Below are 18,271 nucleotides of genomic sequence, written 5' to 3'. Positions count from 1 at the left end.
GTGTTAAGCTTGCATCGACGTAACTCTTTACGTCGAACTCTTTTACCACCTCCATAATCGAGAAAATTCCTTAGTCCACTAGTTACTAAGGATAACTTTGACCGCTGTCCTGTGATCCATTCTTAGATCACTCTTGTACCCCTTGACTGACTCATGGCAAGGCACATTTCAGGTGCGGTACACAGCTTAGCATACTGTAGAGCCTATGTCTTAAGCATAGGGGACGACCTTCATCCTTTCTCTTTATTCTGACGTGGTCGAGCTTTAAGCCTTAACTTCATACCTTACAACTCAGGCAAGAACTCCTTCTTTGACTGGTCCATCTTGAACACCTTCAAGATCATGTCAAGGTATGTGCTCATTTGAAAGTACCATTAAGAATGTTGATCTATCCTTATAGATCTTGATGCTCAATGTTCAAGTAGCTTAATCCAGGCTTTCCATTGAAAAATACTTTCCAAATAACCCTATATGCTTTCCAGAAATTCTACGTCATTTCTGATCAACAATATGTCAACAACATATATTTATCAGAAATTCTATAGTGCTCCCACTCACTTCTTTGGAAATACAAGTTTCTCATAAACTTTGTATAAACCCAAAATCTTTGATCATCTCATCAAAGCGTACATTCCAACTCCGAGATGCTTACTCCAGTCCTTAGAAGGATAGCTGGAGCTTTGCATACTTATTAGCATCTTTCAGGATTGACAAAACCTTCCGGTTGTATCACATACAACCTTTCCTCAAGAAAATCATCAAGGAAACAATGTTTTGACATCCTATCTGCAAGATTTCATAAATAATGCAATAATCGCTAATATAATTCCAACAGACTCTTAGCATCGCTATGAGTGAGAAAGTCTCATCGTAGTCAACTCCTTGAACTTGTTGGAAAACATCTTAACGACAAGTCGAGCTTTCTTAATGGTGATACTTACCATCATTGTCCGTCTTCCTTTTAAAATCCATATGTACCTAACAGCCTTACGACCATCAAGTAGTTCTTCCAAAGTCTACACTTTGTTTTCATACATGGATCCTATCTCGGATTTTATGGCCTCGAGCCATTCATCGAAATCTGGGCCCACCATCGCTTCTTCATAGCTCGTAGGTTCATTGTTGTCTAGCAACATGACTTCCAAGACAGGATTACGTACCACTCTGAAGTAGTACGCATCCTTGTCATCCCACGAGGTTTGGTAGTGACTTGATCTGAAGTTTCATGATCACTATCATAAGCTTCCACTTCAATTGGTGTAGGTGCCACAGGAACCACTTCCTGTGCCCTGCTACACACTAGTTGAAGAGACGGTTCAATAACCTCATCAAGTCTCCACCATCCTCCCACTCAATTCTTTCGAGAGAAACTTTTCCTTGAGAAAGGACCCGATCCTAGAAACAATCCCTTATTGCTTTCGGATCTGAGACATGAGGTATACCCAATTGTTTTGGGTGTCCTATGAAGATGCATTTATCCGCTTTGGGTTCGAGCTTATCAGCCTGAAACTTTTCACATAAGCGTCGCAGCCCCAAACTTTTAAGAAATGACAGCTTAGGTTTCTCTAAACCATAGTTCATACGGTGTCATCTCATCGGAATTACGCGGTGCCCTATTTAAAGTGAATGTGGTTGTCTCTAATGCCTAACCCATAAACTATCATGGTAATTCGATAAGAGACATCATGGTATGCATCATATCCAATAGGGTGCAGTTATGATGTTCGGACACACATCACACTATGGTGTTCCAGGCTGTATTAGTTGTGAAACAATTTCCACAATGTCTCAATTCTGTGCCAAACTTGTAATTCAGATATTCATCTCTATGATCATATCATAAATATTTTATCCTCTTGTCACAACGATCTTTCAACTTCACCCTGAAATTACTTGAACCTTTCAATAATTCAGACTCGTGATTTATCAAGTAAATGTACTCAACATCTACTCAAATCATCTGTGAAGTAAGAACATAACGATATCCACTACACGCCTCAGCACTCATTGGACTGCACACATCAAAATGTATTTCTTCCAAGAAGTTGCTTTCTAGTTCCATTTTACTGAAAACGAGGCTTTCAGTCATCTTGCCCATGTGGTATGATTTGCATGTCTCAAGTGATTCAAAATCAAGTGAGTCCAAACGGTCCATTTGCATGGAGTTTCTTCATGCATATACACCAATAGACATGGTTCGCATGTCTCAAACTTTTCAAAACGAGTGAGTCCAAAGATCCATCAACATGGAGCTTCTTCATGCGTTTTATACCGATATGACTTAAGTGGCAGTGCCACAAGTAGGTGGTACTATCATTACTATCTTATATCTTTTGGCATGAACATGTGTATCACTACGATCAAGATTCAATAAACCATTCATTTTAGGTGTAAGACCATTGAAGGTATTATTCAAATAAACGGAGTAACCATTATTCTCCTTAAATGAATAACCGTATTGCGATAGACGTAATCCAATCATGTCTATGCTCAACGCAAACACCAATCTCGATGGTAGAGGGAGCGTAAGATATTTGATCAACCTTGGAAATACTTCCAACACACATCGTCATCTCACCTTTAGCTAGTCTCCGTTTATTCCGTAGCTTTTATTTCGGGTTACCAACACTTAGCAACCGAACCGGTATCTAATACCCTGGTGCTACTAGGAGTACTAGTAAAGTACACATTAATATAATGTATATCCAATATACTTCTGTCGACCTTGCCTGCCTTCTCATCTACCAAGTATCTAGGGTAGTTCTGCTACAGTGACCGTTCCCCTCATTACAGAAGCACTTAGTCTCGGGTTTGGGTTCAACCTTGGGTTTCTTCACTAGAGCAGCAACTGATTTGCCGTTTCATGAAGTATCCCTTCTTGCCCTTGCCCTTCTTGAAACTAGTGGTTTTACTAACCATCAACAATTGATGCTCCAACTTGATTTCTACCTTTTGTGGTGTCAAACATCGCGAATATCTCAAGGATCATCATATATGTCCCTGATATATTATAGTTCATCACGAAGCTCAAGCAGCTTGGTGGTAATGACTTCGGAGAACCATCACTATTTCATCTGGAAGATCAACTCCCACTCGATTCAAGCGATTGTTGTACTCAGACAATCTGAGCACAAGCTCAACAATTGAGCTTTTCTCCCTTAGTTTGCAGGCTAAGAAAATCGTCGGAGGTCTTATACCTCTTGACGTGGGCACGAGCCTGAAATCCCAATTTCAGCCCTCGAAACATCTCATATGTTTCGCGACGTTTCAAAACCGTCTTCGGTGCCTCAATTCTAAACCGTTTAACTGAACTATCACGTAGTTATCAAAATGTGTATGTCAGATGTTCGCAACATCCACAGACGACGTTCGAGGTTCAGCACACTGAGCGGTGCATTAAGGACATAAGCCTTCTATGAAGCAATGAGGACAATCCTCAGTTTACGGACCTAGTCCGCATAATTGCTACTATCAACTTTCAACTAAATTTTCTCTAGGAACATATCTAAACAGTAGAACTGAAGTGCGAGCTACGACATAATTTGCGAAGACCTTTTGACTATGTTCAGGATAATTAAGTTCATCTTATGAACTCCCACTCAGATAGACATCCCTCTAGTCATCTAAGTGATTACATGATCCGAGTCAACTAGGCCGTGTCCGATCATCACGTGAGACGGACTAGTCATCATCGGTGAACATCTTCATGTTGATCGTATCTACCATACGACTCATGCTCGACCTTTCGGTCTCTTGTGTTCCGAGGCCATGTCTGTACATGCTAGGCTCGTCAAGTCAACCTAAGTGTTTCGCATGTGTAAATCTGTCTTACACCCGTTGTATGTGAACGTTAGAATCTATCACACCCGATCATCACGTGGTGCTTCGAAACAACGAACTGTCGCAACGGTGCACAGTTAGGGGGAACACTTTCTTGAAATTTTAATGAGGGATCATCTTATTTACTACCGTCGCTCTAAGCAAATAAGATGCAAAAACATGATAAACATCACATGCAATCAAATAATAGTGACATGATATGGCCAATATCATATAGCTCCTTTGATCTCCATCTTGGGGCTCCATGATCATCTTGTCACCGACATGACACCATGATCTCCATCATCATGATCTCTATCATCGTGTCTTCATGAAGTTGTCTCGTCAACTATTACTTCTACTACTATAGCTAACGGTTAGCAATAAAGTAAAGTAATTACATGACGTTTATGTTGACACGCGGGTCATAAATAAATTAAGACAACTCCTATGGCTCATGCCGGTTGTCATACTCATCGACATGCAAGTCGTGATTCCCAAGAACATGATCAATCTCATACATCACATATATCATTCATCACATCCTTTTGGCCATATCACATCACATAGCATACCCTGCAAAAACAAGTTAGACGTCCTCTAATTGTTGTTTGCATGTTTTACGTGGCTGCTATGGGTTTCTAGCAAGAACGTTTCTTACCTACGCAAAGACCACAACGTGATATGCCAATTGCTATTTACCCTTCATAAGGACCCTTTTCATCGAATCCGATCCGACTAAAGTGGGAGAGACAGACACCTACTAGCCACCTTATGCAACTAGTGCATGTCAGTCGGTGGAACCAGTCTCACGTAAGAGTACGTGTAAGGTTGGTCCGGGCCGCTTCATCCCACGATGCCGCCGAATCAAGATTGGACTAGTAACGGTAAGCATATTGAACAAAATCAACGCCCACAACTACTTTGTGTTCTACTCGTGCATAGAAACTACGCATAGACCTAGCTCATGATGCCACTGTTGGGGAACGTAGCAGAAATTCAAAATTTTCCTACGTGTCACCAAGATCTATCTATGGAGTCATCTAGCAACGAGGGAGGAGTGGATCTACATACCTTTGTAGATCGCGCGCGGAAGCGTTCAAGAGAACGGGGTTGATGGAGTGTCGTACTCGCCGTGATCCAAATCACCGATGATCCTAGCGCCGAACGGACGGCACCTCCGCGTTCAACACACGTACGGAGCAGCGACGTCTCCTCCTTCTTGATCCAGCAAGGGGAAGGAGAGGTTGATGGAGATCCAGCAGCACGACGGCGTGGTGGTGGAAGTAGCGGGATTCCAACAGGGCTTCGCCAAGCGCTGCGGGAGGAGGGAGATGTGTCATGGGAGGGAGAGGGAGGCGCCAGGGCTTGGGTATGGTTGCCCTCCCTTCCCCCCACTATATATAGGGCCAAGGGAGAGGGGGAGGGCGCAGCCTTGCCCCTTCCTCCAAGGAAGGGTGCGGCCAGGGGGGAGGAGTCCATCCTCCCCAAGGCACCTCGGAGGTGCCTTCCCCCTTTAGGACTCTCCCCTCCTCTTGTCCCTTTGGCGCATGGGCCTCTTGGGGCTGGTGCCCTTGGCCCATATAGGCCAAGGCGCACCCCCTACAGCCCATGTGGCCCCCGGGGCAGGTGGCCCCACCCGGTGGACCCCCGGGACCCTTCCGGTGGTCCCGGTACAATACCGGTGAAACTTGTCCCGATGACCGAAATAGCACTTCCTATATATAATTCTTTACCTCCGGACCATTCCGGAACCCCTCGTGACGTCCGGGATCTCATCCGGGACTCCGAACAACTTTCGGGTTACCGCATACTAATATCTCTATAACCCTAGCGTCACCGAACCTTAAGTGTGCAGACACTACGGGTTCGGGAGACATGCAGACATGACCGAGATGACTCTCCGGTCAATAACCAACAGCGGGATCTGGATACCCATGTTGGCTCCCACATGTTCCACGATGATCTCATCGGATGAACCACGATGTCAAGGACTTAATCAATCCCGTATACAATTCCCTTTGTCTATCAGTACAATACTTGCCCGAGATTCGATCGTCGGTATCCCGATACCTTGTTCAATCTCGTTACCGGCAAGTCTCTTTACTCCTTCCGTAACACATCATCCCATGATCAAATCCTTGATCACATTGTGCACATTATGATGATGTCCTACCGAGTGGGCCCAAAGATACCTCTCCGTTTACACGGAGTGACAAATCCCTGTCTCGATTCGTGCCAATCCAACAGACACTTTCGGAGATACCTGTAGTGTACCTTTATAGCCACCCAGTTACGTTGTGACGTTTGGCACACCCAAAGCACTCCTACGGTATCCGGGAGTTGCACAATCTCATGGTCTAAGGAAATGATACTTGACATTTGAAAAGCTTTAGCATACGAACTACACGATCTAGTGCTATGCTTAGGATTGGGTCTTGTCCATCACATCATTTTCCTAATGATGTGATCCCGTTATCAATGACATCCAGTGTCCATGGTCAGGAAACCGTAACCATCTATTGATCAACGAGCTAGTCAACTAGAGGCTTACTAGGGACATGGTGTTGTCTATGTATCCACACATGTATCTGAGTTTCCTATCAATACAATTCTAGCATGGATAATAAACGATTATCATGAACAAGGAAATATAATAATAACTAATCTATTATTGCCTCTAGGGCATATTACCAACATGGAGGTGCAAGGTGCTCCTTGAATAGCATGTCCGGTAACTGCAGGAACGTAGCATTAACTAAACCACATCCACCGAGCGACGCGGTAGGCCTTGGTTGCTTAAGCACATGGCACCAATGCAAAGGGTGCTTGTAATTGTCGCAAATGTGACAGAAATGAATCGCCGTGCAGTCCTTGGAAAGATGATCATCTGAACGACATTTGAAACACCAAAGACCAGTTCGTTTTCCTTTCGGCCCACGTCCAGTGGCTTTAGCGGAGGGCACAACCACCGGAGCAGTGTCTCGAGCCTCAGGAACTTGCATGGTGGGGGCGGGCATCGTAGCAGGCGGCGGGAATATCGGCGGAGGTCGCGCAGACGGGGGGACGGCAGCGGCAGCAGCAGCATCACGGCGCCCCCCCTTGCGCTTGGTCTTGTTGCGGCGAGCAGTAGCGTCCGACGCAGTCGTGTTTGTTGGAATTATGTGTCGTGTAACTATATTCAAATCACTAGGAATTACTAATATCCGGAATACCTCATTATGGTATTTATATACATGTACTTATGCATGAAATTACTTTACATGATTATCATGGAACTATTACTTGCTGGAACGTACTTAAGTGATATATGCTTAAGAAAGCTGGTCGATTATCAGTGGAATACAATATTTATATTGAAAAGACTATCTGGGTACACTGATGATTGGAAGGAGCTAAATCGTATAATTAGATTACAACCCTAATGTTGATCTACATAATTAGAGGAATTTACACTCTATTATGGCGCGTTGCTCACAAGCGCGTGCTCCGGGGACATAACAGGTAGAATCCGTTAACAGACAAATATGATCGTGGTTGGTAATTTGATCTGGACTCTATACCGGAAACTAGTTGTAACAACTAGGAATCTTATCTGTATAAGAGGTGGACTCTTTAAAAATACAGTATAAGAAGGTCCCTATCCCCTAGCCTCAAACATGCGAATTGTGAGCGGCACCACGAATAAACGTAAAAGAATTAGGGGGTAGACCGCAAACCCTAAATCTCTAACATTGGTATCGAGGCTAGGTTTCGTTGCCGACGGCCGCTGTTTCATCGGCTACATACTTTGCGCTGACTCCGGTCAACAAAACAGTTTCTCCGCTGGACGTCGCGTGTTCACGTTAATCATGGCCGCCTCGTGTTCCCCGCCGCTGCAACTCGCACCAGGCCCTGGCTGGTTTGCCACCGGCTCCTGCCGCACATCCGAGCCGCTGCCGATCTCGATCACCACCATCCGCTGCGCCCCGTCGAGACTCGCGGACTCAGCGGCCACCTGCTGCCGGAGCTGGGAAGGTAACTGGTGGGAGGCACCGAGGCAGTCAGCCAACAACACGACGGCACGAGTCGTCACCGGCCACTCGGAATTTGCTAGCCGGATCGTGGTGCGATGCGCGCTCACATACTTGCATTGCTGAGGAAGGAAGCATGCAGTCGTCGCTGCTACTTTGATTCTTTGAGTTTTCGATGCGTACTTTTCTTTTGGAGTAGCATCACAATTCTTGGATACTAGTACTACCACTTGGTTTTTTGTGCAAAGGAAGGTTAAACTTGCTGCACGGAGATCAAGGAATACTATTACTAAGTTGATCTTTTATGAAGTCTCAGGAGGCAAATTCTGAGCACGTGGAGAAAGAGTGCAAGAAGATTGGTATTTTTTTTTCTTTCTCAATGTTAAATTTACCACGGTTTGGAAAACAGAATAGTACAATTTTTATGTTTTGCAAAGGAAACCAATTGCATTGTTGACTGAAACAAACTGGAAGAGACTAAATAAAAGGGCCGCTGTAGAGGAAGAGGAAATACTATTAGGATATGGATATCAGGTGGCTTGACCATTCTATTATTTACTGGCTGTTGAAAATTATATTGAAAACATATTGCATGGAAAGTTAGTGCAATCTGGAATACTTTTTTTTGGGTGCATATCTCTTGGAAGACTTAGATTGCAGGCTTTTTTCCCCTTGAAAGTGCAAGTCATGGATTTCTTAAAATCCGTGTCAAATTAATTGGAATAATTTTATATACATTTGTCACCCTGAGTGGTCATCCAATCTCTGCGATATGGGATACTATTTGTTCTATGGAGGAAGATAGAAAACTCTTCGACGGAATGATCTGGTCAATTATGGTTGACTACACCTTGAAGAGGAAGATACAATATTTCAAATAGAATTGGCTAAGAGGAAGTGTCTATTATGGAACATCACTTATTTATGGAGGAAGATGGGAACCACTACGTGGAAAAGGAAATTTGCTCTCACTTAACGGTGTGTCCACTGCCAATGTTTGAATTATAATGTCTAATTTTCACTATTTGAACAAATAGTGAGATTATGGTGTTTGTTTATATACATCATTCATTGTTGGACTACTATAGCAACTTTATTGGCATGCAACAATTTCAAAGGAAAATTGATGTACTTTGGATTGGAAATTAAGTAATGAAACTCCCTTGTGGAGGAAAAGTATTATTGTTATAGAACACTCTATGCAACTTCAGTGAGAAGGTATTTGATTTATTGTTCTATCTTGGAGTCTATTGACTATGCCATTCTATTTGGAAAAGGAAGAGTGAAATATTGCTCAATGGTAAAATTAGTGCATTGTGGAATTTTGTACAATGATCTCTTATTTGTTGATGGTCCAATGAATGTTGGCAACCCAAACTGTTTATTTTGGGGAAGATAACTCCACATGGAGGAATACCTACAATGGGAACACATGCTTGGAATATTCCTGTCATGGACAACTTTGTCACATATCATGGAACTAAATCGAGTGGCTCACTAATTCTGGAATTCGAAACTTTAGTGGGAGGAATTTGGTTTTCTGAAGCATATATATAATGGGTATTGGAACTTATACTTCTTGCCTGAAGGTGGAAATAAATGGTAATAAACTTCGTGTGATTTTATTCAAATATAGTTATGATTGTTTTTTTTACTCCCACTGAAGGTTAGATTATTTATTTCGTCTCACTCTTCGATGATTACACTTTTATATGGTTATATTTATCTTTTATTATACGAGTCGGAAGGTTTTATTGTGCTGGTCACATGTTACACTTAAGTGGAAAATCAGTTGATTAAATAATATCATAGTTTTAACAATTGATTGGTGGGGGAAGTACACTTCAGGAATATATCATTTGTATGTAAAGAGCATGGAACTATTCACCAGTGTAATATACCATACACTCCACAATTGAATGGAGGAATTGATTGTCTTGGATACTCCCTTGTTTCTTTGAAAAGAAGCATTGCATAAGGTCATTTGTTGATATCATTATCCAACTAGAAGGATATATTATATTTTGGCATGAAATTCTCAGTTATTACAAAGCGCAGAGGAATTAAGGGGTAAACCGCAAACCCTAAATTTCTAACAGTGTTGCCGGCCCCAAAGACAACGGGTGCCAGCGCTGTCGGAGCAGCCCGCTGGCCGGAAGGATGGGCAGACGATGACGAAGCACCGAAACGGAAGGGTCCAGCAGCAGCACCAAAGCCGGTGGGTGGCCCGGGGTTCAGCGTCGCAACTCCGGCCAGAGGAGGCCCCTTAGGCGCGTTGCCGTTCCGGCCAGCCATGAGCTGCGGCGATGGCCGACGCAGGGCAGCAGCGTACGTTGGCGGCGCAGTCCGAGAGTACGCGCAGACGGAGGCAGTATTAGGGCGTAGATGCGTTCGGCGAAGAAATACGTCGGCCCTTCTGATAGTACGTCCCAAACGAGCAGCCTGGCCCTTGCTGGGCCCTTCAGCATGCAAAAGGCCCATGGGACGAAGCGTTGTTTGACCGGATGCATGATCGTTGCATGCATGCGTTGCCGCGAGCGTTACGGTCCCTTGACTTTGCTCCGCCGAAGATGACGGATCGGCCAACGCATCCGGCATGAATGCGGCCAGCGCCACCGGCGGCGTGATCCGCGGACGGGGGAGTGGCCCTCTCCAAGGCTTGATGCATACCCCTCGGCGCTGCCTTGGTGTCGCCGGCGACGGATTTGGCGATTTCGGCGCTCCATCTGGCCGAGCAGACGGCTCCTGAGACGAACCCAGGCACTCCTGGCCGGCTGATGTCTCCGGGGACGCGGAACCCCGACGTTCCCATACTCGCGAGACACGGAGGTCCAAAATTCCTGCACTAGCTCCTCTTTTGATTTCTTCCGGCGAGACACGGAGGTCCAAGGACCGCCCTCTTCATCTTAATCTGCTTGGGAAAGGACCATATTTGCCGCCTAGACCGCCACCCCCTCCGCTTCAGGCAGATCGGCGACTTCGTCCATGGCCAGGGGCTCAAAACGTGATCCCGCAGCAGGCGACTTTGCCGCCGAACCAGAGCCAGGATCAATGGCCCCCGGCGCCAAGGTGAGCCTGCGCCGCGCCGGGAACACCGGTGGCCAACGTGAATGAGGCAAAGGTGTCCCATTAATTCTCCTCCATGCGCCTCCTGCAACAACAAAAGACGAACAGAGTTAGCAGGAATGCATAGCTTGTTAGCACGGAACACAAAGCCATCATTAATAACGAACTTATTCCATGTTTTTCCTTCTTTACAATTCTGCATTACATTTTTAAAATCAGCATCATGCACATATTGATCTTTGATGGTCTCTAAACCAAATATTTTGAAGTCAAGTTGTGAAAGCATAGTATAGCGACGAGACAAAGCATCAGCAATAACATTTTCTTTACCCTTCTTGTGTTTAATGATATAAGGGAAAGTCTCAATGAATTCAACTCATTTAGCATGTCTACGATTCAGTTTAGCTTGACTTTTAATATATTTCAAAGATTCATGATCAGAATGTATAACAAATTCTTTGGGCCATAAATAATGTTGCCATGTCTCTAAAGTCCGAACAAGAGCATATAATTCTTTATCATAAATAGAGTAGTTTAGACTAGGCCCACTCAATTTTTCAGAAAAGTATGCAACAGGTTTGCCATCTTGTAATAACACACCTCCTAATCCAATTCCACTAGCATCACATTCAAGCTCAAAAGTCTTATTAAAATCAGGAAGTTGGAGTAAAGGAGCATGTGTCAATTTATCTTTCAATACCGTGAAGGCTTCTTCCTATGCGGTACCCCAAACAAAAGGCACATCCTTCTTTGTAAGCTCATTGAGAGGTGCAGCAATGGTGCTAAAATCTCTCACAAAACGCCTATAGAAACCAGCGAGTCCAAGAAAACTCCTCACTTGTGTGACCGTTTTGGGCTGCGGCCAACTCTCATAGCTTCAATCTGGGCTTTATTAACTTCAATTCCTTGTGGAGTAACAACATAGCCAAGAAAAGATATTCGATCGGTGCAAAAGGTGCACTTCTAACGGAATGAATACATAGGAGGCAGCTGGGGAGGGATGTGCCAAGGTTTCTTCACAGGTCCATGATGTGTGCTTGTGAAGATTTGATGCACACAAGCATATGTATTCGGTTCACCCTCATGTGAGCTAGTAGCCTAGTCGTACTCTTTACTACCTACCTAATGCAGTTGTGGATTTATCCGAGAGGGTGAGATGACTGACCTTGCCCGGGGTGATCAATCCCTTCTTCTCTGCATCTTCACTCTTCAATCATGGAGATTGCCGGCCTGGAATGGATCATACAACATACGTACATATTAATCAAAATTGGAAACAGAGGCGGAGTTCTTCTTTCCTTCACAAACACTGATGGAAAACAGAGATGGTGTCGGAACCAGGCAGAACAATATGAGAATTAGCTTTAGTTGGTCATGTTGCAAGGAAAAGCCGACAGAGAGCTCTGTAGTGGCACATCACCGACCTTGAGAGGTGGTGCAAGTTTGTGCATAGCCGTAAAAGTCAAAAGAGCGAGGAGCACTAAACTTGTAGAGAAAACAATTGTGTGGGTGTTTTGTGCAAAATATTGCCTCCATGGCGTGCATGTCAACCAAGATTAGTCCTGCGTAGGATCTGTGGCAACGTAGAATCCGAGCAGAGATATTATACCTCTAGCATATAGTACTCTGCGTGGGTAAGGCGAGGCAGTGCAGAGTGAGTTGATGGTACAAGCAGATTCCTGAAAATTGAAGTTGATCGGATACGGATTGTGTGTATGCATTTGCATGGTGGATACATCAGCAAAAGAAAGGATAATATGGACGCAAATCACTTTCTGGAGCAGAGTACCCAAACCAGAATACAAATGCAGCATGTCAAACAGTTTGTTGCATTGCAGCTATATATATTGATATCACACCAGCAATGCAAATTATTCCGTATATTTCTGGGCTATGCCAACAACACCTTAATTAATTGCAGCCTTAGCCAGCAGGCTCGGTGATAAATTAACGGAATGACGGAACCAAAATGCAGACAACACATGAATAAAATTAATAGCGATTCATACACATCACACTTTCAGTACGTCCGTCAGCAAGCATAAACATGCATGCTATGCCGCTGAATTATTAATAAGACAGAAATAAATGAAACCAAACCAAACCAAACCCTTGTTAGTTCAAGCGCGTGCAATCACAGACACAAATCAAACATGCTCCAGACATAGCTTCAGACCAACACAATCTTGGCAAGTAAACATGCACAGACTTGAACCATTGCCGCTGTTGAAAGCAGCAAGACGTCCCACTCCCGTAAGACGTCACCACCAAACCTCCTACACACAAGAGCGAATGACATGACCATTTAATTTAATGAAAGCGGAGTCGATCGAGAGAATGGGTCGTCCAATGCACATATGAGAGAGTGTATGGATTACCCTACTTTGCTGCTCTGCGTATGTGTATGTATTTCATTTGTACGTTTGTATGCAACAACAATCTTATAGTGACTTCTCATATATCATGATACGTGCATGCATGAAAAAAGAAAGAAAAATAGGAAGAGCGTGTGTGTACCTGAGTAGTACGGTCAGTTCACCAGAGCACCGAGAATCTAGGCAGGGGCTTCTTGTAATATGATGAGTGGCGGGGATCATAGAGGGAAGGGTCATGGCTGGCCTCCGGCCCGTCCCACTCCAGCTTCTCCCACCAGTCCTTCTCGCAGTCCACGATAGGGCGGATGTCTTGGCCGACGGCAGGGATGCGCCGGAGACCCCAGCATCCCCTGACCCTCATGGTCTCAAGTTTGGGAGCATACATCTTGGCTTCACATATATGCTGCAGCTTATAGAGCTCATGCAGGTAAATGTGCTTCAGCTCTGGGAACTCCAGTACACCTTTTCGGTTGTCGTTGGATATTGTTGTCAGGAACTCTAGCTCCACGGGGAATACCTTGTCGAGATCACCACAACTGACAATGTGAAGGGTCTCTAAGTTGGGAAAATATGAGCCTGGAGCAGCCCATGATAATGGAAGCACGGATTTGAGCCTTGGACATGAGTAGAGGTGTATGCTCTGCAGATTCACGAAGGAACGGGTGTCCTTGGCACTGACAATATTTCCTCTGCTCCAAACACAGGACGCCATCAGCAGATCAGCCGCCCAAAAGTTCTGTAGTTCTTCAAAGCAAAAGATATCATAGTTAGTGGCGAAGACTGTGTCTAGCTTGGGGCATCTCTCCACACGGCACTGTTGCAGCCTAGACCATCCAAGTTTCTTATCTTCTATGGTCATTGTACATTCAGGGATGATAGTGTTGATGGAATAATTATCGTGCACGTGCAAACTCTCAGCCTTGTCCATCACAAATATGATAGCCTTGTTACCTTGTGTGCTCTCCATGCTAGTGTTGCTAATTCCTTCACCAATCTCCACATGGCGGGCTAACGGCTGAAACTTCGCTGCACTATTGTAGTCATGATCAATAGTTATGTTGTCCATAGAAAAAACATCATAACAGTGATTGGGGATTAATGACTTTGGTAGGGCTGGCCCCAATATATTCCCACAGTTACCAGAACCCATCTTTCCTTTGTTGCACCACTGTCCACTAGCAGAAATGCAAAGGTTTAGACTAAATTTATTTGTGCCCATGTTCCAAAACGTATTAATGTAAGTTGTTTGCGTCAATATCTGGATGAATTTGATGTCCACCATAGCAACATATGCTTGACAATGACCCTTTTTAAACTTCTCAAAATCTGGTGGTATTCTTCCGACCTCTTCTCCTCCTCGAGTGTCAATGCAGAGAAAACATAGTTGGGGCATCTCCTTTTCTGGCCAAAGCACAGCACGAAGTTGCTCACATCCCAATAGCATGACTCGTTGGAGACATGGGACCTGCACCACCTGAGTTGTGAGGTCAAGTGTCTTGACTCCTGTGCCTGAGAGGTCCAGCTCCTCAAGGTTTGGAAGTGATCCACCTAGCTTGAAGTTGGACAATCTTGCACAACCGGCCATGGAGATGCGGCTTATTTGGGCTTCCTTGGAATGATCTTCTACTCCTCCTACATCCAAGCTGAATGATTCAAGTAATGGAGGGAGTGCTTCTGGTCCAAGGTGCTCCAACCCAACACAAGCATCTAGAACCAAGGTCTTGAGGCTAGTTGCTTTTGACAGGTTGGGCAAAACTTGTAGTGTCCTATTCCCAGAAAGGTTGAGGAATTCCATCTTCACTGTATCCGTAAATTCATCCTTTCCTCCTGTCTGCCAAGGCCTTGTAGGTTCAATCACTAGAAGCTTCTGAAGGTTCTTCAGTTGTCGCCATGCAAAACTGTGGCACCAAATCCTTCCTTTCTTTATATGTACCTCCCTAATGTTTGCAGCCATCTTCTCTGTTATGTATGTTGCTAAGTCCAACTCCCAATCCGTGTGGCATATGTCTAGTACCCATAGGTTCTCAAAAAATTCCATTGCCGGTCTATCTTGCTTCTCATCTTCTTCTGCTCGCTGGTCCTTGCAGCCATCTAATCCAAGGAACCTTAAGTTGTGGCAACAACAAAAAGGAGGTGCAGAAAAACTGAAGGTGCAATGACATAACTTGAGCACCCGAAGTTTGTCCGATTGATGAAACATGTCATTAGGTAAGGTTCTTAATGGTGGATCTGGTCCTCTTGCGACTGCAGCAAGGAAAACAGACGTTGACCCTGGTTGCACAACAGAGCTGTCCTTGGCCAGTATCCATCGTTTGGGAGGAGTCTTCAACTCATCACCAAAAGAGGGCAATGTATTAGATGCATAATCCTCCATATCTATATCTTGATGTAGAGCAGCAGCAACCTTCCATGCTTCATCACCTTGACCTCCCTGTATAATCCCATCACAAACCCAATAGTTGGAAGAATGGGTGGCCCAGTTGTAGTCCATTACGTTGCCTCCCTGATAATTTAATGACAGCAGATACAAGTAACACTCTTCAACTATTTCGCCAAGATTATCAGTGTACCCAGCAATCTCTCTTGCCTCTAGTTGCAGCAAATAATTCCACCCGAGAGTACTGTACTCATCATAAAGGAAAAGATGCGAAGGATCCACCTTCTCACTAATTCCTTGGTTGAGCCGAAGCCTTCCTCGGAATGTCCACAATACCTTAACATCAAAGATTGGCGCTTGAGGAATGCCAGAATCAGTCAACCCAACCATATTGTTGCTGCCATTATGGAAGACCACTAAGGATATGTGTTCTCGTAGGGCATTATGAATCTCCCTCGCAATGACTGCAATCTCACCTCTGGAGCTTTCAACTACCCCCCTGAAATCATCTTCTTCATCTTGCCTGTCAAAAATATCCATTACCCGTTGAGGAAGCTTGAGTTCTTGTGCGATTGTCCTCTGGAGCGCTCTTCGACTTTTCCACCTTGAGCAATCGACATGGATGATCTTGTCGAATTTCTTGAGCAGAGATGGTGGAGGGTCTTGGGCTATGGCTCTAAGCACCGCCGAAGCAGCCAGCCCACCCGCTCCATCAAAATAGATGGCCTTGTGTGTAGTATTGCTTGTATCCTCTAGATAAGGGATTACATTACTAACCGCTTCATCAATGGTGTCCGCATCAATCCTCTGCATAATTAGCTGATAACAATGAGTTGAGGTGGCTCACTTTAGCAGTTTTCGTCTAGTAATGTATATGCAAAAGGTGCACCTACAATTTTTTCTTTTTATTATTAGAGTCGAGAATAATTAATTAAACTGCATTATTACATACATGGCCGTCACTCACTCAGCATGCATACATGCTATCCTCCCAGCCAGAAAGCCACGTACGGCCATACAATTTCAGTAGTGTTTATGCATGTGTCCGTGGGGTGCAGAACAGTAGAACATGCACTAATTAAACTGCAAGGATGTCACCACCACGACTTGAGCATGTAATTTGTCAGAGAAATGAGGAATTAATGGTCGTGTTGCTGTGGTTAGGGGTACTGCAGCAAGGGAATGGATGGCGGAGAAGGGTCGTGTGTGTGTGTGATCTCGGACGTCCTTGTTTCATCCTCTTGGAGGAGCTAATTTACATGCAATTAAATCTTGAACTACATATCACAATATTATTCAAGAACCAACTAATTAAGATAACCATCTCTGACATATATATAGTACTAACATACCAGCGGAAGAACTAGCTAGGCTAGGCTACATTGTGAGAACTGGGTGCATGAATGCCTCTCGAGGCATGACAAATTAATACCTCTCGAGGCATGATGACTAATTGTTTGAGTGAAGGCCTTGCAGAGACAAGAAGCTCCAGAAATCTAACCCATCGATCGATCGGCACTGGCCTCCAGATGAATCAATTTGCAGCTGGCACCTGCTAATTATCAGAAGAGAGTAATTGTTAGTCGATGCATAACTAGAATATATATATGATTAGGTTTATTAATAGTATTGACAGTACAAGAGCCGTATTAATAGTCTTGACAATACGTACCTTAATCGGAAAGTAGGCTGGCTGGCTGGCTGGCACAATCTATTGCTTAGGTCAGTTGAAGGGGGAACAATGGATACAGAAGATTTGATGGTCTTTGGCTTTTGTTTTGGCCAAAGCATACATGTGTAGCAAGCTGGTTCTTTGCTTCAGGTTGGAGCTACTTATTAAAGAATAAAGATTGAGCTGTCTGCCTCTTTTTCTTTTGCTTTCTTTGAATAAAGCAGGTTGGACTAGATTCCAAGCAGTATCGAAAGGTGTGTGCGGGAGGCAGGACTCGCATATTTTCCTTTCTTCTCTTTTTTCATGAAAAACATATATAAGAAATAATAGAGTTATTTATCCAAAACCATCACACTTAGGACTAGGATAAAAACTTGGTACCACATTGAAGGTAGGGCACAAAAAATCATTGGAAATGCGCCTAATGTATAACGCGGAGCACCGACGCTCGAATTTGGTCGCGAAAACAGCAAAACCAGTCGGGACGAGGTGGCATGCTTGTGTGGACAATATGCTGAGTTGGACGAGGATCCCACTTGTCAATGACTCAAGTGTTTATTAATTTTTCACCTTTTCGTTCTTTTTTCCTTCCTCGTTTTCTCTATGGCATTTAGCCCAACAGGTTGTGAGCGCTGGAGCATGGACATCACCGGCGCATCCACCAGCAGAGAGGACGTGCGCAACGACGGCGCCTGACTATGCCGTCGTGCCGGGAAACCAGGTTGTGTATGCGGGCCACGTCCTGGAAGTGGGATCTCGCCGGAGCTCGGCAACGGAGTGGTGCACACGCGTGGCGCGAACAGCAATGGCAGGCCAACGGCAAGGTGTGGCCAGGAGGAGGCGCACGGGAACCATAGTGAGCACACGCGGCACGAACACCTATAACGGTCGCCGGCAAGGCGTGGCCACGGGGAGGCGCGTGAGAACCGCAGGGCGCACGCGCGGCATG

At 44.6% G+C, this 18,271-nt stretch overlaps 1 protein-coding gene across 1 annotated transcript; it reads right to left on the bottom strand.

The window, feature by feature from the left end:
• Positions 1–12,868: 12,868 nt before the first annotated feature.
• Positions 12,869–18,060, bottom strand: LOC125534917. Its single transcript, XM_048697959.1, has 4 exons — positions 17,323–18,060; positions 17,083–17,202; positions 13,416–16,457; positions 12,869–13,174 (listed from the first exon to the last, which is right to left on the bottom strand). Exons 2-3 carry the CDS (start codon positions 17,092–17,094, stop codon positions 13,434–13,436), a joined length of 3,036 nt encoding a protein of 1,011 aa, XP_048553916.1. The 5' UTR covers positions 17,095–17,202; positions 17,323–18,060; the 3' UTR covers positions 12,869–13,174; positions 13,416–13,433.
• Positions 18,061–18,271: the final 211 nt, after the last annotated feature.

This window comes from Triticum urartu, chromosome 2 (assembly GCF_003073215.2).
Source record: "Triticum urartu cultivar G1812 chromosome 2, Tu2.1, whole genome shotgun sequence".
Lineage (NCBI taxonomy): Eukaryota > Viridiplantae > Streptophyta > Magnoliopsida > Poales > Poaceae > Triticum > Triticum urartu.
The sequence above is the reverse complement of the archived record's forward strand: the minus strand, read 5'-3'. Positions and strand labels throughout refer to the sequence as shown.